The sequence below is a fragment of the Pongo abelii genome, chromosome 21, assembly GCF_028885655.2.
Source record: "Pongo abelii isolate AG06213 chromosome 21, NHGRI_mPonAbe1-v2.0_pri, whole genome shotgun sequence".
In the NCBI taxonomy this organism is placed as follows: Eukaryota; Metazoa; Chordata; class Mammalia; order Primates; family Hominidae; genus Pongo; species Pongo abelii.
In genome coordinates, this window is record NC_072006.2 from 51494735 (window position 1) to 51517376 (window position 22642).

The window sequence follows — 22642 nt, forward strand, 5'->3', positions numbered from 1 at the left end:
TGTCAGAGAGCTGGAATTCCGCAAAACCCCAAGTGCTTACTATTTTTTGTTCATCAACAGGCTACTGTTATTAGAACCAGTTGGCACCTTCATTCATGTCACCATTGTCCAACTTTAATGCAAGCACAGGAGACTAAGTCTCTTTAAAAATGCATATCAAACCACAAACAGCATCACTGGACAGAGCACAGCATTACAGATAGGAAATAAGGTATACAATGACATAAAAGCAACTCAGCATCTTGTAAGCCACAAATTCTCAGAACCACTAGCTCTGCCAATAGCCTAATTCAACCATGGGAAACGGAGGCGGGCACTAGAAACATGCTAAGGTTGAAGGCAGCACCCGAGAAAGCCAGACGATTTAAGGTAATAACTCATCAGCTGCCCACAGTGATAACAGAATAGGGAGGAGAGGATGGAGAAGGCACACGTGATGAGGAGGACTAAGGAAGGGACTCCAGATGAGGTGGCAAGTAAGCTAAATTCTCAGCTACGATGGTAGCACACCAACAAATCACCTGTGAAATCAAAGAGTCAAAAAACAGTGATATGAAAGGAGTCTCCGTAAACAGCTGATATGGTGAGAAGTTTCATAGGAAAACAATCGAAAGTAAGATCAAGAGAAAAAATAGAAACTCCAGGAAAAAGTAAGGCTATAAAAGAATGGAAATATAATCACAGTACACTATGTGACTCTGCCATGAATGATATGGTCATAATCATATAAGTAATAATTGTCACACTGCAACTTTTTAGACTAAGCCAACAGACAAGAGTGAGGCTTAAATGCAGTTATAGAACAGAATGCACATGTTCTCAACCTTGACAACGGGAAAGTCACAGGACAGGTGGGAAGCCTGGCTATGACGGGTGGGAGAGGTAAGGAGAAGATGGGCTGCCAAAAGAGGGGCCAAGAAATACTGTCTGTAGCAGACAGAACAAAAGAGCTAAGGAGGCAAGTGTTTCACTGGAGCAAGGTAGCACATAAAATAGTAACCTCAGTAGTGTGGGAAGAGGAAGAGAAGAGTAACTCTCATCTTTTAAAGCTGGAAGTCAACAAATAATATCTAAAGATAAAGTCAAGAAATAGAGGTATAGGCAAGTACATTATTTATTAGTAAGGAGGTAACAGGAGGACCAGAATGAGCAGTGTAAACTGAAACTAGGAAGAGTTTTCCCCTGCACTATTTTATTCTCTGCAACTCTATGCATATACAGCTTTAACTAAAAGCTTAAAATGAAAAGACGAACAGGAGAGGCCCATGTCCACACACTAAGGGAGCTCATACCCCTAACTAAAATTTTCTGTCTTCCAACTAAACTTAGAGGTACTATCCTAGTACCTGATGCACATAAATAGCTCAGAAGCCTTGATGTTTTTAAAACCCATGTTCCTTCTAGATATGTCACATGCGCTGTCACCAGAAAGCAAGTGCTGGCAGAAGTAAAGTGAGATGGATGAGGAATTAATTAGAAGGGGATCAAAACTGAGGAAGTCTTTCTGCTTTGACATGACCTGTCAACACAAACTGCTTTGGTGAGAAAATCGGGAAGACTGAGAAGACTGAAGGCTGCATTCCCGCACAGACCCCTGCGGCCTCCCTGCAGCTTCTCACTCACTCTCAGCATCACCGCGGCACTGACTGCAAAACACACTTTTTCTGCCACTTTCTGACCATGGGCTCCATGGTGCTCTCACTGTGCTGATGTGACTCTGCCCAGCCTCTTTCCAAGTCCTAAATTTTGGACTAAATCTCTTGTTTTTGAGACACAGTCTCACTCTGTTGCCCAGACTGGAATGCAGTGGCGTGGTCTCAACTCACTGTAACCTCCGCCTCCTGCGTTCAAGCAATTCTCATGCCTCAGGCCCCTGAGTAGCTGGGATTACAGGGGTGTGTCACCACGCCTAGCTAATTTTTTGTACTTTTAGTAGAGACGGGGTTTCACCATGTTGGTCAGGCTGGTCTTGAACTCCTGACCTCAAATGATCCACCCACCTTGGCCTCTCAAAGTGTTGGGATTATAGGCATGAGCCACCATGCCTGACCTAAATGCAGGGCTAAATCTCTTTTAGTGTAGCCCTGGGTGCACCTCAATCTTTATCCAAACCCTGAAGAGGAGGCCCTTTCTGACATGAAGATACCATGATTCTAGCCAATCTGGTCGTCTTTTAAGAAAAAAGTCTCTGCTGCTGACCACGGTGGCACATGCCTGTGATCCCAGCTACTCAAGAGGCTGAAGTGGGAGAATGGCTTGAGCTCAGGCCAAGTTCAAGGCCAGCCTCGGCAACAAGGCAAGATCCTGTCTCTTAGGTTTCAAAACATTTAGAATTAAAAATGTCGGCCAGGCATGGTGGCTCACGCCTGTAATCCAAGCATTCTGGGAGGCTGAGGCAGGTGAATTGCCTGAGCTCAGGAGTTGGAGACCAACCTGGGCAACACGGTGAAACCCCATCTCTACTAAAATACAAAAAATAAGCTGGGCGTGGTGGCGTATTCCTATAATCTCAGCTGCTCGGGAGGCTGAGGCAGGAGAATCACTTGAACCTGGAAGGCAGAGGTTGCAGTGAGCCAAGATTGCAGCATTGCACTCCAGCCTGGGCAACAGTGCAAGACTCCATCTCAAATAATAATAATAATAATAATAATAATAATAAATGTCCATGACTGTTAATGGCTTAGGGGGATGGTGGAGTATCAGAATAGAAACTGTATCATATCAGCAGCAGACTGTGTAGAGACAGGGAAATGGAGACAAAAATGAAACAACTTTTTTTTTTTTTAAATATGAGGTCTCACTCTGTTGCCCAACTGGAGTGCAGTGGCTATTCACAGGCACTCACTGCAGCCTCAAAACTCCTAGGCTCAGGTAACCCCCTGCCTCAGCCTCTCCAAGTAGCTGGGACTACAGGTGCACCTAGCTCTAGAATAACAACCCCTGAAGAGACATCTAACTGGGTTGAGGAAGGAGACAGGACAGGTCTTAAGCTGTGCCATTCAATATGGTAACCACTACAATAAGATACAATGTTAAATTCCATTCCTCAGTCACACTAGCCACAGTTCAAGGCTTCAGCAGCGACACGTGGCTAGTGGCTACCATAGTGGATAGTGCAAATATAAGAACATGGCCATTGTCACAGAACGTTCTATTGGAGATGCAAGGTGTCAAGGAAGGCACTTAGAGATAGATGAGGATATTTAAGTGCCTAGGAAGAAAAGCAGTACAGAGTGAGAAATCTGGCTACAACAAAGGATGCAGATGCCTTTGAATGGCAGGAGGGAAGGACAGAGCACACCACGGAGGCCCTGCAGAGGGCAGAGGAGCAGCCCTGAGTGCCCAGGGATGGTGACACAGGGAGAGATGCAGGGAGGTCCAAAACAGAGCAGAGAACTTGAGAAATGGCCATCATGGACGATGGAATCCTGATGGAAAAAAAAAAAAAAAACTTGGGTCACAACACAGGCCTCTGGCCAGGCACGGTGGCTCATGCCTGTAATCCAGCACGTGGGGAAGCCAACGCAGGTGAATCACTTGAGGTCAGGAGTTCAAGACCAGCCTGGCCAACACAGTGAAACCTTGTCTCTCTTAAAAATACAAAAAATTAGTTGGACATGGTGATGCACACCTGTAATCCCAGCTACTCAGGAGGCTGAGGCAGGAGAATCACTTGAATTGAGGAGGCAAAGGTTGTAGTGAGCCAAGATCACGCACCTGCACTCCAGTCTGGGTGACAGAGCGAAGACTCTGTCTTAAAAAAAAAAAAAAAAAAAAAAAAGGAACACAGGGCCAGGCCGGGCGCATTGGCTCAAGCCTGTAATCCCAGCACTTTGCAAGGCCAAGGCACACGGATCACCTGAGGTCAGGGGTTCAAGACCAGCCTGGCCAATATGGTGAAACCCCGTCTCTACTAAAAATACAAAATTAGCCGGGTGTGGTGGTGCACGCTTATAATCCCAGCTACTCAGGAGGCTGAAGCAGGAGAATCACTTGAACTCAGGAGGTGGAGGCTGCAGTGAGCTGAGATCATGCCACTGCACTCCAGCCTGGGCGACAGAGTGAAGACCCTGTCTCAAAAAAGTAAAATAAAAAAAGAACACAGGTCTCTGAGGACAAAAAGTATTAATAAAAGAAAAACAGATATTGGAAAGATGATCAGGCAGAAGAGAATCTTTGCTTCTGAGGTTAGTGACCCAGATTTGCGTGTGTGATGAGACAAGTCTGTGTTCTTGTGTAACATTCTCCAATTAAGCACTGAGGGTCAGGTGCAGGTAAATCAAAAGTGGAAAGCTGGGGTTCATCCAAGGTGGGGTTTTGCCAAATGGACATGCTAGGAAAACAGGAAGGGCCTGGGAGACTGGGTTGTATTAGCAACGGTACTGCATGGAAATTAAGCTGGGTAAGGAGGTGGGAAGGAGGGAGGTAAAGAAACAAGAGAGTTAGTAGAACTGCATGAGGAAAAAAAGGCCACATCTGCACCCTGACGTTTCCTAGAGATCAGTGCCTTATTAGCAGAGCCACACACAAGTGCCATTACTCAGCCATTTTTGAGTTACAAAAGCAATTTTATAGGGGTCCACCCTAAGTATACCTGACATATGGTTGCAAACATGAGTCTGGACTGCAAAGCTCAGTTGGTTGCATATGCTTGCAAAGCTCAGTCCTTGTTAAAAAGAGAATCAAGAAATATGAGAGATGCTAAAGACATCTCAGCATCAAACCAAGCCTGTTAGAAGGGGAAGTGAAGAGGGAGTTGCTTTTTCAGTAGGTGGTTCCGTCATATTTAATGCCAAGTCCATATCCTCCCTAAAGTCAGCTCATGTTAGTCCCTCTGACTGTGCCCCCAAATCCCACCCACCCACCTTTCAAAGCATGAGTCTAGAGAGAGCTGAACTTAAGTCCTGGCTCTCATAATTACTCGTTGAGTTACTTGGGCATCTGAGTTAATGTCTCTGGACCTCAACTTGCTCATCTGTGTAATGGAAATATTAACTATGCTCTCACAGACATTGGGAATAAACATGATAAGGTGTTCATGCTCTTCAGTAGCACCAATAGCTGCTCTTCTGACTTCCTTTGAAACTCCACAAAGACAGGCATTTATCTGCCTTATTCAGAAAAACTGCCCCTTCCTCCCCCTGCTCGCCCTCCTCTTCCTCCCACCATTTACTGGGGCTTCTTGCCTCCTCTCCTTTCCACTCCCTGGGACAGTGTGCCTCGGGTCAGGAGTCAGCAAACTATGGCCAGCTCAATGCCTGTTTTTGCAATTCAAGTTTCATCGGCACAAGGCATACGTTTGTTTACATATTATCTATGTCTACTTTCACACTACAACAGCAGGGTGAGCAGCTATGACAGGAACCATGCGGCCTGCAAAACCTAAAATACTTACTAAATGGCCCTCTACGGAAAAAGCTTCTTGACCCTGGTCTAGGTAATACTCCTCCAGCTCAGCATGGAATACGATGCCTCTCCCAATCACCTTCCTGTATGCCACCCTCCTGACGCCAACAGACTCCTGCCAGATTCACCCTACCATGGTATCATTCATCTTCTCAGATGCCATTTCAATCAAGCCACTTTGAGGCTCCAAAACCTTAACAGCACCCCTCTGTCTGAAACGGTGTTTCCCTAACTTGGACCTTCCTCACACCACTTGTGCCATTTCGACACATCCATAGTCCTCTTACATATTGCTTAATTTGTGTTTTTATTTTAAACTTATGTAACTTAGGTAATAAACTTTTATTGTTAACCAACAAAAAACAAAACCAATAAAATCTGCTGTTAAGTCAAAGGCAACTCCAAAAATGAATGTAATGAAAACCTTAAATTAAAAGTTCTAGGGTGGGAAGCATGCTGCTAAAATCTAGAGTCTGCTCAGTCTTTGTTAAAAAGAGAACCCGGAAACATGAGAGATGCTAAAGACATCTTAGCACTCAACTGAGCCCGTTACAAGGGGAAGTGAAGAGGGAGTTGCTTTTTCAATAGGTGGTTCAGTCATATTTAATGCCAAGTTCATATCCTCCCTCCTAAAGCAAGCTCATATTACTCCCTCTGACTGTGCCCCCAAATCCCATCCAACTTTCAAGGCCTAGCCCCTTCGGGAAACCGTTCCCAGCCCCTAACAATGGACATCACTTCTTCCTCCATGCACTCAATATGCAGAAGTGAAATGAAATGTTTGCGTTTCAGCTCAAGAGAATCATCAGTGGCTCACGCCTGTAATCCCAGCACTTCCGGAGGCAGAGGCGGGAGGATCACTTGAGGTCAAGAGATCAAGAGCAACCTGGCCAACATGGCAAAACCCCATTTCTACAATTTTTTTTTTTTCTGAGACAGAGTCTCGCTCTGTCTCCCAGGCTGGAGTGCAGTGGCACGATCTCGGCTCACTGCAACCTCCACCTCCTGGGTTCAAGTGATTCTCCTGCCTCAGCCTCCCAAGTAGCTGGGATCACACGCGCGTGTCACCACGCCCAGCTAATTTTTGTATTTTTAGTAGAGACGGGGTTTCACCATATTGGTCAGGCTGGTCTCAAACTCCTGACCTCGTGATCCGCCCACCTCAGCCTCCCAAAGTGCTGGGATTATAGGCATGAGCCACTGCAACTGGCCTACAAAAAATTTTTTAAAAATTAGCCAGGCATGGTGGTGCGTCCCTGTAGTCCCAGCTACTTGGGAGGCTGAGGCAGGAGAATCACTTGAACCTGGGAGGCGGAGGTTGCAGTGAGCTGAGATCACACTACTGCACTCCAGCCTGGGCGACAGGGCGAGACTCTGTCTCAAAAAAAAAAAATCATCATCAGGTAGAAAGGTCCTGGAGCTGTGGTGCCAGGCAAAAACCTTGAATGAAGTAAAACTGTCTTCCACCAGGAAGGCACCTTCTCCGAACCCTTCTGGAATGACCCAAAACTGCTTTAAGAAAGTGCAGGAAAAAGATTCTTTGGGCTAGGGAAGGAAGACAGCTCAAACCCCACAGAAGAAAAACCTTAGATGTCAAGTCTCAGAAAATTTCCCCAAATCTGCCTGCCAGGTTATTCTCCAAAAGGAAAGGATTTAACAGAAAGATCATCCACCTAAGCACTGCCTTCAATTCTCAAAGGCTTGAGCGCCTTCATCCACCATATGCAGGTGTCAGAACCTCAGAATAAAATCTTACACAGCGTCATTTACCGTTCTCATTTCCCTGAGAGAAAACAAAAAAACTTCCCAATCCAAATGCACTTCTTCTACCCTACCCCAGGTCAGCAACAGAACCCTCTGTCCAAATGGAGTTTTATGTGGATCCCCAGTAAATACAGTAGGTAATACCGATCAGTTTGAAGAGGTACCTGAAAGTTAACATGCTCAGCTACCCCCTCACCCCCACTGACCCACCCCAGGCACCCCTAAGGATCCATAATCGTTTGGAAACCATTGGAATAAACCCTTCAAATTCTCCCTGACAAAATGGCTCCCCATCTGCCCATCTGAAATGTGAAAGCACCGTTCGCCCACCAGGGGGCAACATACCAGAGCCTTGGTTGGAGCCTAAGAGAATGGAGGAGGGCGTCTCTCTGGAGCCAGAAAGGTCAAGGGTCTAGAAATACAAAAAGAAAAAGATGGACTCAAGGCACTGAGGCTAACGTCGCCCCCACAGGGAAATCCAGGGAGTCATGGGGGTGCTCATCGCTGCCCCCAAAGCATCTCAGTGTCCTCTGCCTGGCACGGTCAGGTGGAAGTGCTGGGCACAGGGCGGCCAGGTAGCCAAACCCCGGGTACCATCTCCCACAATGAACAGGCTGGAACGCAGCACCAGGGTGGCCCCTCACTCTGCCCTAGAACATTCACTGTTTCCTAAACTCCACTCACTAAAACAGACCCCCCTCCAGATTTTTGCCACATCCAAGGAGAAAGTACATTACTTCAAAATTCTATCAGTCCGCTTTTAATTCATGTTAGCCTCTGACTAGGTAATACTATCAGTTAAACCAGCGTGTTTTAACTGACAGTCTAATGATTTATCTTTTTCCTAATATGCAAGGAAATAGATATACAATGACTGAAAATGTAAAAAACGATATACTCGTGAAAATAGTCTTTGCATACCATCAATGTCACATACATCACACCCTGGCAAACAAAGAGGTGAAACCTTCGTGGCCCAATAGGGCAGCCACTAGCCACATGTGGCTACTGAAATCTCAATTAATTAAAATTAAATAAAACTGTAACATCAGGTCCTCGGTCACACTAGCTGCATTTCAAGTGCTCAAAAGTTGCATGTAGCTAGCAGCTACCATTCTGGACGGGAAGTACAGAACATTTCCATCATCGCAGAAAGTTCTCCTGGGCAACACTATTCTACACTTTGAGGGTCCCCAAGGGAGACTACTGGGGAGCAGTTGCCAGGTCCCACACATGCCGGCTCAGGCTCCATGTTCCCACATATCCACTGGAAATTCTGGCACACTGTTAAGACAAGCCTCCCACAACATGGAGGGCAGCAGATAGGGGCTCTTAAGTCCACTTGGCACAAAGGGTAGATGTCACTAGCCAACGGCACGGGGGGATCCTCACCGAGCCACTGTCCTTGCTTTTCTCAGCTGATGTTTCCTTCTCTTTGGAGGCACTGGCCGTTTCTGAAGGTGCTGACTGTGTGCTCGAGGAGCTCCCCTGGGACGACTTATTTAGTGTTTCTGTGTTCACCTCAGCATCCGCTTCCTGCTGAGGAGCAGTAGCTGGGGACAAAGGAGAGAGAGAGAGACGCCACATATACACAGAGTACGATGATTTTGAAACATGCATGGAGCCCCGCCCTGCACCCAGTGGCACCCAAGGCTCAGCCCACCCAAGGCTCAGCCCTACCCAGCGCATAAAAGTGTAGGCTCAGGGGGCTGGATTGCCAGAGTTTTCCAGAAGCTGGAATTCCAAATTTTAGAATTCCAAATTTTAACGTAAACATGCTGAGACGAAGTCTCGCTCTGTCACCCAGGCTAGAGTGCAGTGGCACAATCTCAGCTCACTGCAACCTCTGTCTCCCAGGTTCAAGTGATTCTCTTGTCTCAGCCCACCAAGTAGCTGGGACTCAGGTGCACGCCACCACGTCTGGCTAATTTTTGTATTGTTAGTAGAGATGGGGTTTCACCATGTTGGTCAAGCTGGTATTGAACTCCTGACCTTAGGTGATCCACCCACCTCGGCCTCCCAAAGTGCTGGGATTACAGGCTTGAGCCACCGCACCTAGCCAACATGTTGATTTTTAATGGTTAGCAATTCAAGTTTTATTAAATCATTCTGTAGATGAAAGTATATTCTTGGAACAAACAAAGCCCATCAACAAGAGCCAACCTGTAACTGCCGATTTAGAGTCACTCTATTTAGTCATTTCAACATAGAGACCTGTATTTTTAGCCCCAGAGACTTTCTTCCTTCTAAGGTGGGACAGGAAAACCACGTGACAGGCGACACGCTGTCAGAGGCCCAGAGAATGTGGAGATGGCAGAAACTTGGACACATAGAAAAACATGGCGTTTGGGGCCGGGCGCAGTGGCTCATGCCTGTAATCCCAGCACTTTGGGAGGCCGAGGCGGGCAGATCACGAGGTCAGGAGATCAAGACCATCCTGGCTAACACGGTAAAACCCCGTCTCTACTAAAAAACACAAAAAATTAGCCAGGCGTGGTGCCGGGCGCCTGTAGTCCCAGCTACTAGGGAGGCTGAGGAAGGAGAATGGCATGAACTCGGGAGGCAGAGCTTGCAGTGAGTTGAGATCGTGCCATTGCACTCCAGCCTGGGAGAAAGAACGGGACTCCGTCTTAAAGAAAAAAAAAAAAAGAAAAAGAAAAACAGGACGTCTGGGAGGAATTTAGGAAGAACAGATGTAATTATGTCACAAAAAAAGGAAAGCCGAAGGACATTTTGGCCATCTTGGCAAAACAGCAAAAGGCTCATCAGACACATTCCAGAACGGAGGGAAAACACAAAGAGACTTTACTCCAGTAAGAGACCAAAAGTCTCTACAAAGACGACATCTCCCTACAGACTAAAGAACAGGGTGAGGTATTCTCCAATATTGCCTTTTAAAAAATAATAAAATAACAGATTTGTCTAGAGCAAGAGCTGGCAAGCTAGTGCTGCCTGTTTTATTGGCAGACAGCCACATTCATCCATTTACATATCATCTATGTCCATCCATTTACATATCATCTAAGACTGCTTCTGCACTGCAACAGCAGAGTTAAGTAGTAGCAACAGAAACCACATGGTGTATAAAGCCTAAAATATTCACTCTCGCCCTTCACAGAAAAAGTTTAACAACCCCTGGTCAAGCTTCTCACTCTTGAGTCATTTACATACCACCTTTGCAAAGTTTGCCAATCCGCAGACATACTACCTTATTGTATTATTTATGTGACACTTGAAATTCTTTAAAATGGAAGTGTTTCATTCCAACCATACAAAGCTAGTATCATTTGCCACAAATAAAAGCTAATGGTAAAAAATAACTTATAGGCTGGGCGTGGTGGCTCACGCCTGTAATCCCAGTACTTTGGGAGGCTGAGGCGGGCAGATCACTTGAGGTCAGGAGTTCAAGACCAGCCTGGCCAACATGGAGAAACCCTGTCTCTACTAATAATACAAAAATTAGCTGGGCATGGTGATGTGTGCCTGTAATACCAGCCACCTGGGAGGCTGAGGCAGGAGAATCAGTGGAACCCAGGAGGCAGGGTTGCAGTGAGCCGAGATCGTGTCACTGCACTCCAGCCTGGGGGACAAGAGCAAAACTCTGTCTCAAAATAATAATAATAATAATTTATAAAATATTACTGATGCCAGGCACGGTGGCTCACGCCTGTAATCCCAGCACTTTGGGAGGCCAAGGTAGGTGGATCACCTGAGGTCAGGAGTTAAAGACCAGCCTGACCAACATGGAGAAACCCTGTCTCTACTAAAAATACAAAAAATTAGCCGGGCAAGGTGGCGTATTTCTGTAATCCCAGCTACTCGGGAGGCTGAGGCGAGAGAATCGCTTGAACCCGGGAGGCAGAGGTTGCAATGAGCCAAGATCACACCACTGCACTCCAGCCTGGGCAACAAAAGCGAAACTGTCTCAAAAAAAAAAAAAGGATAAATTCGAACTAGATAGTGCTTCCTGCTGGAAGCTCTAGGCCTGGGGACTGCTTGTTCTATGTTGAAAAGGGTGATTACAAATATTACAGCAGTGTCAAAGATAGGTTAATTCCAAACCAACACTTAACAAAGAAATTGGGAATCCATATCATCTAAAGCCACAAGTCCATTACTGCCAAAAAAAACACAGTGTCTCAAGTTCAGTACTACTGACATTTTAGGCCTGAGAAGAGATCAAGGGTTCTGCAAAGATCAAAGGTTCAAAATGCCCATGGCTCATGTTTTAGCTGTGTGCCTGCACGCTGCTCACCTGTGTGTAAGAGACACAGTTGTTTTTGAGTGGAAGTGACCAGAAGCCAGGCGAGCTCCCTTGTCAATTAGCCCTGAGACCCCTGAGGTCCATAGGGGAGACCAACGCCAAGCCACTGCAGCCCAGGACGGGAGGCAGCCCCACAGGGCATTACCTGACTGGGTGCAGGACTTCATGTGCTCAGGCCAATGGGCTTGCTGGCAGGGGTAGTCACAGTAGCTGGTGTTCCAACAGCAGTAAAAGATGGCCTCCTTCTTGCAGTTGGCACACCACTGCTTCTTCTTGGTCTCATCCACCGCCTGCTGCTTCTCCAGCTCCAGCTGCTTCTTCACCTCAGCGATGAGCCGGTCCCGCTCCTGCTCCAGGCTCTGCCGCATCTCCGCCATGGTCAGCTCTAGTGGAGGAGGGGAAGGAACACTGCTCATCACCTGACCCCAGCCTGGGGTGTGGGGCTATTCCTGCCCCCAGATTCAGGCAGACCTGGATGCAAGACCTGGCTGGAAGAAGCCCTGGCTGTGTGCCCGTGGGCAATAACCTAGCCCGAGTCTTCATCTTTAAACAGGGCACTCATCATAGCGACCAGATGGTGCTGCCTGTTGAGAGTGGACATGAGGTGCCCAGCGTGGACATAACTGCAGCCCCAGAGGATTTTCAACACCAGACTACATTCTGGGAATTCCTCAAAGTAACCCTTGAAACAACTACCACCAAAACTCACTTTCCATCCTATTATTCATTAACATAAGCCCTTTCCCCCATCAATCAAATACCTATATAGCACCCACTACATGAAGGCACTGTTCTAAGAACTTTATAAATATTAACTCATATAACCCTCATCCTAATAATCCTACGGGGTAAGTACTACTATTCTACCCCTTTCACAGATGAGGAAACTGACGCAAACAGGAGCTGGGCCTAGACCTCAGGCGTGCTTTCTTGTAGGCGTCTCCTGTGGCACTGGATCCAGATGGGACTGTGGTTGATGATTATACTAACAGGACAACTATGAACCTACTCAGTCTACCAGGATTTCTCTAATTTTACTTCAGACAGTTAAGTCCACTGGTAATTCATTTAGGAGTGACCTGCAGGCTGTAGTAAAAGAAAAAGAGGCCGAGTGTGGTGGCTCATGCCTGTATCCCAGCACTTTGGGAGGCTGAGGCAGATGCATCACCTGAGGTCAGGAGTTTGAGACCAGCCTGGCCAACATGGTGAAACCCCATCTCTGCTAAAAATACAAAAATTAGCTAGGCACAATGGTGTAATCTCAGCTACTTGGGAGGCCGAGGCAGGAGAATTGCTTGAACCCAGGAAGCGGAGGTTGCAGTGAGCCGAGATAGTGCCTTTGCGCTCCAGCCTGGACAACAAGAGGGGGGAAGGGGAAGGGAGGGGAGGGGGGAGGGGAAGGGAGGGGAGGGGGGAGGGGAAGGGAGGGGAGGGGGAGGGAGGAGGGGAAGGGAGGGGAGGGGAGGGGGAGGGGGAGGGGAACGGAGGGGAGGGGGGAGGGGAAGGGAGGGGAGGGGGGAGGGGAAGGGAGGGGAGGGGGGAGGGGAAGGGAGGGGAGGGGGAGGGGAAGGGAGGGGAGGGGGAGGGGAAGGGAGGGGAGGGGGAGGGGAAGGGAGGGGAGGGGGAGGGGAAGGGAGGGGAGGGGAGGGGAATGGTCCCTCAATTCCTTCAAATACTCTTCCTGAACTTTATAAAGTAAAATTAACCCCTCATAAAGAAGTTAACTACTTGTGGCCAGACAGAACCTTTGAGTCAATCTACCTACCTTTAACTAGGGGCCTGCAAACCATAGCTAAGTTTTGGCCAGCCCACAGGTAATTTTTTCAAATGTGCAGTCAACACATAAAAAGAAAAGGATTTTATGTAAGTAAGATTCCCTGATTTTATTAGAAAAACAAGAAGTGGTGGCAGGGGCAGTAGATCACATCTGTAATCCCAGCACTTTGGGAGGCTGAGGTGGGTGGATCGCTTGAGGCCAGGAGTTTGAGACTAGCCTGGCCAACATGCTGAAACCCCATCTCTACTAAAAGTACAAAACTTAGCCAGGCATGGTGGTGCACACCTGTAATCCCAGCTACTCGGGAGGCTGAGGCATGAGAATCACTTGAACCTGGGAGGCAGAGGCTGCAGTGAGCTGAGATTACATCACTGTACTCCAACATGGGAAACAAGAGTGAGACTCTGTCTTTAAAAAAAAAAAAAAAAAAAAGGAGAACGAGAAGAAGCAACAACACCCAAATCAGCGTCCACAAAGAATGAACCAAGGGCTTCTCTCCAGGGGGCTCTGAAAGGATTCATGTCTGCAAGGTGTGACTTAGATGCAGACCACAAGTGAGCAGGTAGGCACACCTGGGCATGGGTCCTCAACCTAAGAGTTCTTCTGGCTGCCAGCAGCCCATCTGATCTGATACTACGTGAGGGGCTGAAGCAATCGCTTCTACCTTTGGGGAAAAGCTTATCTATACAGAACGACAGGCCAAAACATCTGTCAATCTAATCCAGGGACCAATAAAGTATCTTTCTCTGCACTGAGCAGTGCACAGGAAGCATCCAGATATTGTTAAAGTGCCCAGCATTCCATGATGAACAGGGTGAAGAGTGCCCAGACTTGAACTGTGCCCGTGTGACTTTGAATAACTTCCTCAACATGTCAGTTTCTTCCCTTGAAAACTGGGGATATGTCCATGGCATGCGGAGTGTGGAAAAAAAGAAAAGGAAAACCAGGGATTTAACAGATCCCTTTATCACAACAGTTTGTGTAATGAAATTAGTTAAGTTCACTGCAGCCTCAACTTCTCAGGCTCAAGTGATCCTCCTTCCTTAGCCTCCCGAGAAGCTGGGACCACAGGAGCGCACCACCAGGCCCAGTTAATGGTTTAAAATTTTGTGTAGAGATAGGGTTTCGCCAGATTACCCAGGCTGGTCTTGAACTCCTGGGCTCAGGTGATCCTCCCATCTGGGCCTCCCAAAGGGCTGGAATTACAGGTGTGAGCTGCCGTGCCTGACCAACCCTCATTATTTTATTGTTCAGGCTGGTGTTCTGAACACAGGAAAGGGGGGCTCCCACCAACACCCGCTCTTACACCTGGTTTCTCCAGGCCCAGATTCTCAGGACTCTGTGGTCTCCCTACAAGTCATACAATCCTAGCCTAGTTTTAATTGCACTCACATCTGGGCTTGACTCCAGAGGTGCAAAGAAGTTCACACCCAAAACCCTCCTCAGTCCAGACCAGTGTGTCAGGCCTTACCCAAGTTGTGTTTCATTTCAGAGAGCTCTTGCTGGTGCAGCCACTGGAGCTTCTCTATCTCGATCCTCAGCCTGCGAATCTGGAAGAGGGAGAGTGAGCGTCTTCAAAAGCTGTCTCATGCAGTTCACCAGCAGGGCTCAGAAGCTCAACCATGGCTGGCTGTGAGGGGTATGGGAATCATGCTAACCTTCCCACAGCTATAGTCCAGAGAGGTGATCACCGGTGTGTGAACCCAAATTCACCAGAAACACTGGTTCAGAAAACCAAGTATAAACAGGCCATCGATTCCAAGAAATACTGGCATGAGGGAAAGCCACTTAAAGTGACAAGGACCAGACTTTCATATAAATAATATATTAAGGGTTATTTATGATTTTGGTCTATAAATATGAAACAGATACAAAGATAGCTGGATTTTCACTCTTACGTAACAACATTTAGGTGGTGGGATCCACACTTATTCACCTGAAATTCCAAAGCCTGACATCTCTGAAAACCAAAGGGTATTTCTGGGCAGGGGAAGTGTAACTTTGGAGCCAAACTCATTTGGAAGGGAAAATAAACAAACAAACTCGACCTGATCTGATAGGAAACTAATTAAACAGTGTTTTGGCCAGGTGCGGCAGCTCACACCTGTAATGCTAGCACTTTGGGAGGCCAAGGTGGGCAGATCACCTGAGGTCAGGAGTTCAAGGCAAGCCTAGCCAACATGGAGAAACCCCATCTCTCCTAAAAATACAAAAATTAACCGGGCATGGTGGCGCACGCCTATAATCCCAGCTACTTGGGAGGCTGAGGCATGAAAATCATTTGAATCTGGGAGGCAGAGGCTGCAGTGAGCCAAGATCATGCCACTGCACTGTAACCTGGGTGACAGAGCCAGGCTCTTCTCAAAAAAAAGAAAAAAATTTTAATTTAAAAAATAATAAACAGTGTTTAATTATCACAGTAGTTCTCAACTGGGGCAATTTCGACTACTCTCCCCTGTCATGAGAATGTCTGGAGTCATTTGTGGTTGTCACAATTGAGCAGAGTTGCTGGCAGGGATGCTGCTCAACATCCTACAACGCACAGGGCAGCCCCACAACAGAAATTATCTGGTGCAAACGTCAGTATAGCTAAGGCCAAGAAAACCTGATTTATTCACGTAGTGTGAACAATCACATTTCATTGCAGAAATGGTGTCTCTAATTGTGGGGGGCTGCATATTATAACCTCTCTAAAATCCAAAAAAAATTCTGGCATACATCCAGACCCAAGGTTTCAGGTGAGATATTATGAACCCGTATTTTCAACCACACACCAATTCTTACAACGTATACAAACAAGAATGAAGCTGTTTCTAAAGCATTATTTTTTCCCTTCTTATTTGATGTCCAAAACATAATCATAAAGGTCATACTTGCAAAACTATTCAAGGGGATTCATTGATTTTTCTTGGGGCCTCTCTTAAATCTTTGTATTCACACTGTCTTCTGTTGAAGGGACCACCAGGTTGCCTTCCTGAAGATCTTCTCCTCTTCGTCTGAGCACCAGCCTAATGCTGCCAAGTCCTAAAAGGTCAATAGCTCTGCAAAGGATTCCCACAGTTCTCCAACGTCTCCTTAAATGACCTCTGTAAGTCCTGCCACTTGTCATTTCACCTGATAACCCGTTTGCATCTGGCCTACACTGTACCATCCACAGACAGCCAGCAAGTGGCCCACTCTCCAAGCCCTGATAGGGAATTAGCCTAAAGGGGAAGTTCAGGGAGGTATATTTTTATAAGTGGATGCTTTATAAGTGGATAGCTTAATTTTTTTTTTTTTTTTCCTTAAGAGACAGGGTCTCATTCTGTCTCCCAGGCTAGAGTACAGTGGCACAATCACAACTTACTGCAGCCTCAAACTCCTGGGCTCAGGCAATCCTCCTGCCTCAGCTTCCTACAAGAACACACCACCATCTCCTGCTTGTTTTTTTAAAATTTTTGTAGAAATGGGGTTTCACTATGTTGTGCAGGCTGGTCTCAAACTCCTGGCCTCAAGCAATCCTCAGGATTCCCAAAGCGCTGGGATTACCACAACTTCCCAAAGCGCTGGGATTATAGCCACCATGCTCAGCCAACGAAATGTCTTAACCACTTTCTTCTCTACACAATCACATAATTAGGGAGACTCCAGTACACAAATTATTGAACAAAAAGAAGCACTTGTATTAAAAAGTCCAAACTTACAGAGAAGATTCAGGAGCCAGTTTTACATGAAGCAAAAAGAACCGGTGTCCAGTTTCACCAGTAGGTTAACTGAAGCTCTGATTTTGGCTGTTTTATTAGAAATGAATTGATCACACAAAGCAGGGCATGTCTCCACAGCCCCAGCCGTCTGGCTAAAGGAAAAAATACCCCCATCAACAATCACAATCAGTAGAGCCAGCTTAGTGACCAAGCCAGGACCCAAGAGGGGTTGGTTTCCAGAGAAGCTTCTTCATGGTACCACCTTTAAAGCAGCCCATAAAACACTCTTAGCAAATAAGAAATTCATGTGTCATCTCTGACCTCAGCTATTGTGCTTCCAGTAGTGTTTTTAGAAAGATCGTTGTATATTTCTGTCATTGTTCCTTTTATTGCATCCATCATCTGAAAGATAAAAACAGAAACAATTCAGCTGATCACTTCTTAGAGGCTTTTCCTGGTGACAAATACTTAAAATCTATCTGTATAAAGCAGAGGTTCTCAACTCAGGGAAATTTTGTCCCGCATGAGACACTGGGCATTTCTGGTTGCCATGACAGGTGCAGGGGCGAGAAGAAGGAGCTGCTACTGGCATCTAGAGGGTGGAGGCAGGGACGCTGCTAAACTTCCTACCTAAACCATGCTAAATGCACAGAAGGACCCCGCACAAAAATGACCTATGAGCCTAAAATGTCACTAGCACTGAGGTTAAGAAACCCCAGCATTAACGGGGTAAAAATTTCCAACAAATTTCATGTATCGCATTGTGGTACCACTTCATAACCATAAAGCTAGTTTCCATACCCACATAAAGCTAGTTTCCATACCACAGTTTGGCTGAAACCGGAGAGGCCAAATTTGGCCCCCAGATAGATGTGTGGTGGTTTTTTTCTTTTTGTTTTTTTTAAGATGGAGCCTCGCTCTGTTGCCCAGGCTGGAGTACAGTGGCGTGATCTTGGCTCACTGCTACCTCCGCCTCCAGGTTCAAGCGATTCTCCTGCCTCAGCCTCCCAAGTAGTTGGGATTACAAGCGCACATCACCACACCCAGCTAATTTTTTTTCTATTTTTAGTAGAGATGGGGTTTTACCATGTTGGTCAGGCTGGTCTTGAACTCCTGACCTCAAGTAATCCACCCACCTCGGCCTCCCAAAGTGCTGAAGCCACCGTGCCCGACCCCCAGATGTCTCTTATTTGGCCAGCATAGTAGGTTCGAGAGAGGGATTACTTTGTTTTGGTTTTCCATTATTTCCCCTCAAAAAACCAGCACCACTTTACTGAGGTATACGCAAGTACTATACCATTCATTCATTTAAAGTATACAATTCAATGGCTTTTAGTACCTCAGAGTTGTGTATCTATCACCACAATCATTTCATTACCCTGAAAACAAAATCCCACTCCCCCAGCCTTAGTCTTCACCTCCCGGTATCCCATCCCCTCCTCCCCCAGCCCCTGACAACCACTGATCTGCCTTCTGTCTCTCCGCATTTGCTCAGTCTGGACATGTCATATAAACGGAATCACACAACTCAAGGTCCTCTGTGACTCGCGCATCCGTGCTGCAGCAGGCAGCGGAACTTCATTCCTTTTTATAGTCCATTTTATAGATATGGCTGGTTTGTCATTTTAATGCCTTCAGTCAGGACACTGTCTTTGCGGTTCATTTCCCATCTTCTGTTTCTTTAACTATCTGACCCCTGAAGGCATCAGCCAGTTGGTGACATCAGCTAAGGTCCCTGCAGCAGGCACCCAGGGATTTGCTGACTGAGTATGTTCGTAGGAGGAATTTCTCTTCTACCTCCCACCTGCCAGCTGACCCTTCCCCATCACAGCAGAAAGAGGAGGGGACAAGAGATCAGGCTCTGTCTCAGGCCTGGCTTGACTGGTGCTGGGTCTCTCCAGTGCTTTCTAGATGCCCCAGTTCAGGGAGAAGGCGGGACAAAGAGCAGCCTCCTATCTGATGTCTCACTATCCATTGCCTCTAAGCCTCGGTTTCCCCACAAAAAAACAAGAACTACATGCCCCCCTGGTAGGGTGTGCACGAGGATTAAATGAAAAAAAAAAAACACGCAAAGACTGCGGCTCATTACCTGCCACGGAGTAGGTGTTCATAAAGAAATACCCATTCATCTTATTTTTAAACAAAAAGAAATTCATGTAAGTATGCAATTGCGTAATTGCTGCCAACCCCCAAAATAGTAAGCCCAAATTCGCCCCAAAATGGAGTAAAATGAATAAAATCTCTGTTGAGATTTCTGCTCCTGGCTTGCTGCGGAGCCCACACCAGGCCGTTGCCAGCAAAAACACTCTGCGCTTTCCACGGCTTTGCAGCCCTCCTGCACTTGCCTCCTTGCTCTGTTGCACTCACCGTGTCCATTTTAAAAATTACAACTAAATGGCTTTATAAGAAAACTTTAAAAAGTGGGTGAAATTCAATACATTGCTAATGTAATGGTCACATTCCATTTCAAAGATATCATGCATTCGTGGACTGCCTTTTACTCTTAACTTCCAAATACAGCAAAGACTTCAACATCGGTAAAGAACACCACTTTGCCAAAACACACAGAACTGTGTCTTCCACTCCAGGTCAACTCAGAGACGGGAAAAGTTCATCAGCTCCCAAAAAATGTCACTGTGTTCATTTTTTTTAACTTCAAAGAAAACGCCTATCAAAAAGTCATTCCTAGATAGGCACAGTGGCTCACGCCTATAATCCCAGCACTTTTGGGAGGCCGAGGCAGGCGAATCACCTGAGGTCAGGAGTTCAAGACCAGCCTGGCCAATATGGTGAAACTCCATCTCCAGTAAAAATACAAAAATTAGCCGGGTGTGGTGGTAGGCACCTGTAATCCCAGCTACTTGGGAAGCTGAGGCGAGAGAATCACTTGAACCTGGGAGGCAGAGTTTGCAGTGAGCTGAGATCACACCGCTGCACTCCAGCTAAGAGTGAGACCTTGTCTCAAAATAAATAAATAAATAAATAAAGTTTTGCTGGAAGTGTCAAGGGGAGCTGGGGGCTGTGTTGCCTGAAGTCCCAGCTACCCGGGGAAGCCAAGGTGGGAGGGTCGCTTGAACCCAGGAGTGGCCAGCCTGGGCACCAGGGATAGACCCCAACTCTAAAAAAGAAAATTTTCTTTTAGTAACTTTTTAAAGAACAAAGGGGATGCAGAAGGTAACAGAATTAAAATGGCTGCAGGAGCTGAGAAAACAGACTTCCTGCGAACCACTAATCAGATCCACTCAGCAGGCCTCAGCTTTCCCATTCATAAGCAAACAGCTGGGACCAAATCAAGAGAAGGTGATGTAAGGACAACTGAAGGTAGAACGAGATCATTCAGGCAAAACCAGACACCTACTTAAATCACTAACAAAAAAATTACCCACTTTCAATTCTCTAATAATCCTACAGACTGCTTCTGCAAGAAGTCTCAGTTTGGTGCTGTTACGCCTTTAACACTTTCATGACAACCTCCCCCATGTTTTTTTGTTTGTTTGTTTGTTTTGAGACAGAGGAGTTTCGCTCTGTCCCCCAGGCTGGAGTGAAGTGGCGCAATCTCAGCTCACTGCAACCTCCATCCCCTGGGTTCAAGCAATTCTCCTGCTTCAGCCCCCTGAGTAGCTGGGATTATAGGTGCCTGCTACCACACCGGGCCAATTTTTGTATTTTTAGTAGAGATGGGGTTTTGCTATGTTGGCCAGGCTAGTCTCGAACTCCTGACCTCAGGTGATCCACCCACCTGGGCCTCCCAAAGTGCTAGGATTCCAGGTGTGAGCCACCACACCAGGCCATTTTTTTTTTTTTTTTGGAGACAGGGTCCCGCTCTGTCCACCCAGGCTGGAGTGCAATGATGCAATCACAGCTCACTGCAGCTTCGAATTTCTGGGTTCAAGTGATTCTCTCGCCTCAGCCTCCCGAATAGCTGAGACTACTGGCATGTGCCACCATGCCCAGCTAATTTTTTTTTATTTGTAAAGACAAGATCTCAGTGTGTTGCTCAGGCTGCTCTTAAACTCCTGGCCTCAAGTGATCCTCCCACTTGAGCCTCCCAAAGTGCTACAGTTACAGCCACTGGCTCAAACAGCCACACTGAATCCTAAGAGGAGTTTCTTATAAAAGTCGTGTGGCAACAGTTTGTGGACCATGAACATTTGTGGTCAGCAGGCTTGTCTGAAATGCACAAAGCAGCTCAAAGCCAGGTTAAGTGCACACTCTCTAAGGCCTGGCTGCTATCATTCAAAGTCCAGCTTTGCCGTTCACTAGCCTGTGACCCTAGACACACTGTGTAACCTCACTGGGCTTCAGTTTTCTCATCTATAAAATTGGGGTGATAACAGTACCTACACTTCATCAATTTGTCAAGAAGACTGAGTAACATACAAAACGTGCTTAGGACAGCATCTAGCCTAGAGTAAATGCTATGCAGACATATTGCTACCTTATGTGGTGGGAAGGCAAACTCTAAATGGGCTCCCGATGATCCCAACCTACTAATATTTTGTGCCCATCTGTAATCCCCTCCCTCTGACCTAGCAACTTGCTTCTACCCAATGGAATACAGCAAAGGTAATGGGGTGTCACTTCTGTGATTGGCCTAAGTAAGCCTGTGACTTCCATCTTGCCAGCAGGCTCTCTCCATTGCTGGCTTTTGAGACAGAGTTTCACTTTGTCGCCCAGGCTGGAATGCAGTGGCAAGATCTCGGCTCACTGCAACCTCCACCTCCCAGGTTCAAGCAAGTCTTGTGTACCAGCCTCCTGAATAGCTGGGACTACAGGCGCACACCATCATGCCAGGCTCATTTTTTGTATTTTAGTAGAGACAGGATTTCACGATGTTGCCCAGGCTGGTCCTGAACTCCTGAGCTCATGCAATCCACCCACCTCAGCCTCCCAAAGTGCTGGGATTACAGGTGTGAGCCACCATGCCCAGCCTCCATCGCTGGTTTTCATGAAACAAGCTGCCATGCTGGGGAGGCCCACATGGCAGGGAACTGAGAGTGGCCCAGGCCACCAGCCCTCAAGAAGTGAATCTTGCCCGCCACCACGTAAATGACCTTGAGAGTGGATCCTTTCCCAGTTTAGCCTTTGTGTGAGTCCCAAACCCTTGCAGACACCATGACTGCAACTGCAAGAGATCCTGAAGCGGAGAGCCCCGTAGAGCTGTGCTCAGATTCCTGACCCACAAACACTGTAGGATAATAAAGATGTGTGCTGTTTAAAGCTGCTAAGTTTTGTGGTAATTTGTTCTGCAGCAATAGATAACAATTACACCTACACAGAAGAAATAAAAAGAAACATGACCAATGAAAACTCATTTGTGTAAAAAAAAATTCATATATATTTCTCTCACCATTCAGAATTTTAAAAGATTCCTCTTCCCTTAACCCAATATAATAAAGCTAATTCTTTATTATTAAGACTATAAGAATTTTAGAAACAGGCTGGGTGTGGTGGCTCACACCTGTAATCCCAATGCTTTGGGAGGACTAGGCAGGAAGATCACTTGAGGCCAGGAGTTTGAGACCAGCCTGGGCAACAAAATGAGACCCTGTTTGCATTTTTTAAAAAGAAAGAATTCTAGAAACAACTATCCTCAATTATTTTCATCCATTCTAAAAACTAGAACTGTTTACTCATCAGTATTAGTAATCTACTCATCAGTAAAGAATAAATTATTACCTACTTAATTTACTAAATAATCTCAGTAGATTATAAATCAATAGCTATTATTAAGTTATTGATAATAAT

At 46.4% G+C, this 22642-nt stretch overlaps 1 protein-coding gene across 47 annotated transcripts in view; it reads right to left on the bottom strand.

The window, feature by feature from the left end:
- Positions 1-22642, bottom strand: part of ZMYND8 (zinc finger MYND-type containing 8) — a 161549-nt gene that overhangs the window by 3407 nt on the left and 135500 nt on the right. For 42 of the 47 annotated variants that reach the window (XM_054541549.1, XM_024238583.2, XM_024238592.3 and 39 more), the window contains 5 exon segments: positions 17216-17296; positions 14683-14761; positions 11580-11819; positions 8563-8723; positions 7516-7582 (listed from right to left, as the gene is read on the bottom strand). In XM_054541549.1, coding sequence (XP_054397524.1) covers positions 7516-7582; positions 8563-8723; positions 11580-11819; positions 14683-14761; positions 17216-17296 — 628 coding nt within the window. 47 annotated transcript variants of the gene reach the window in all.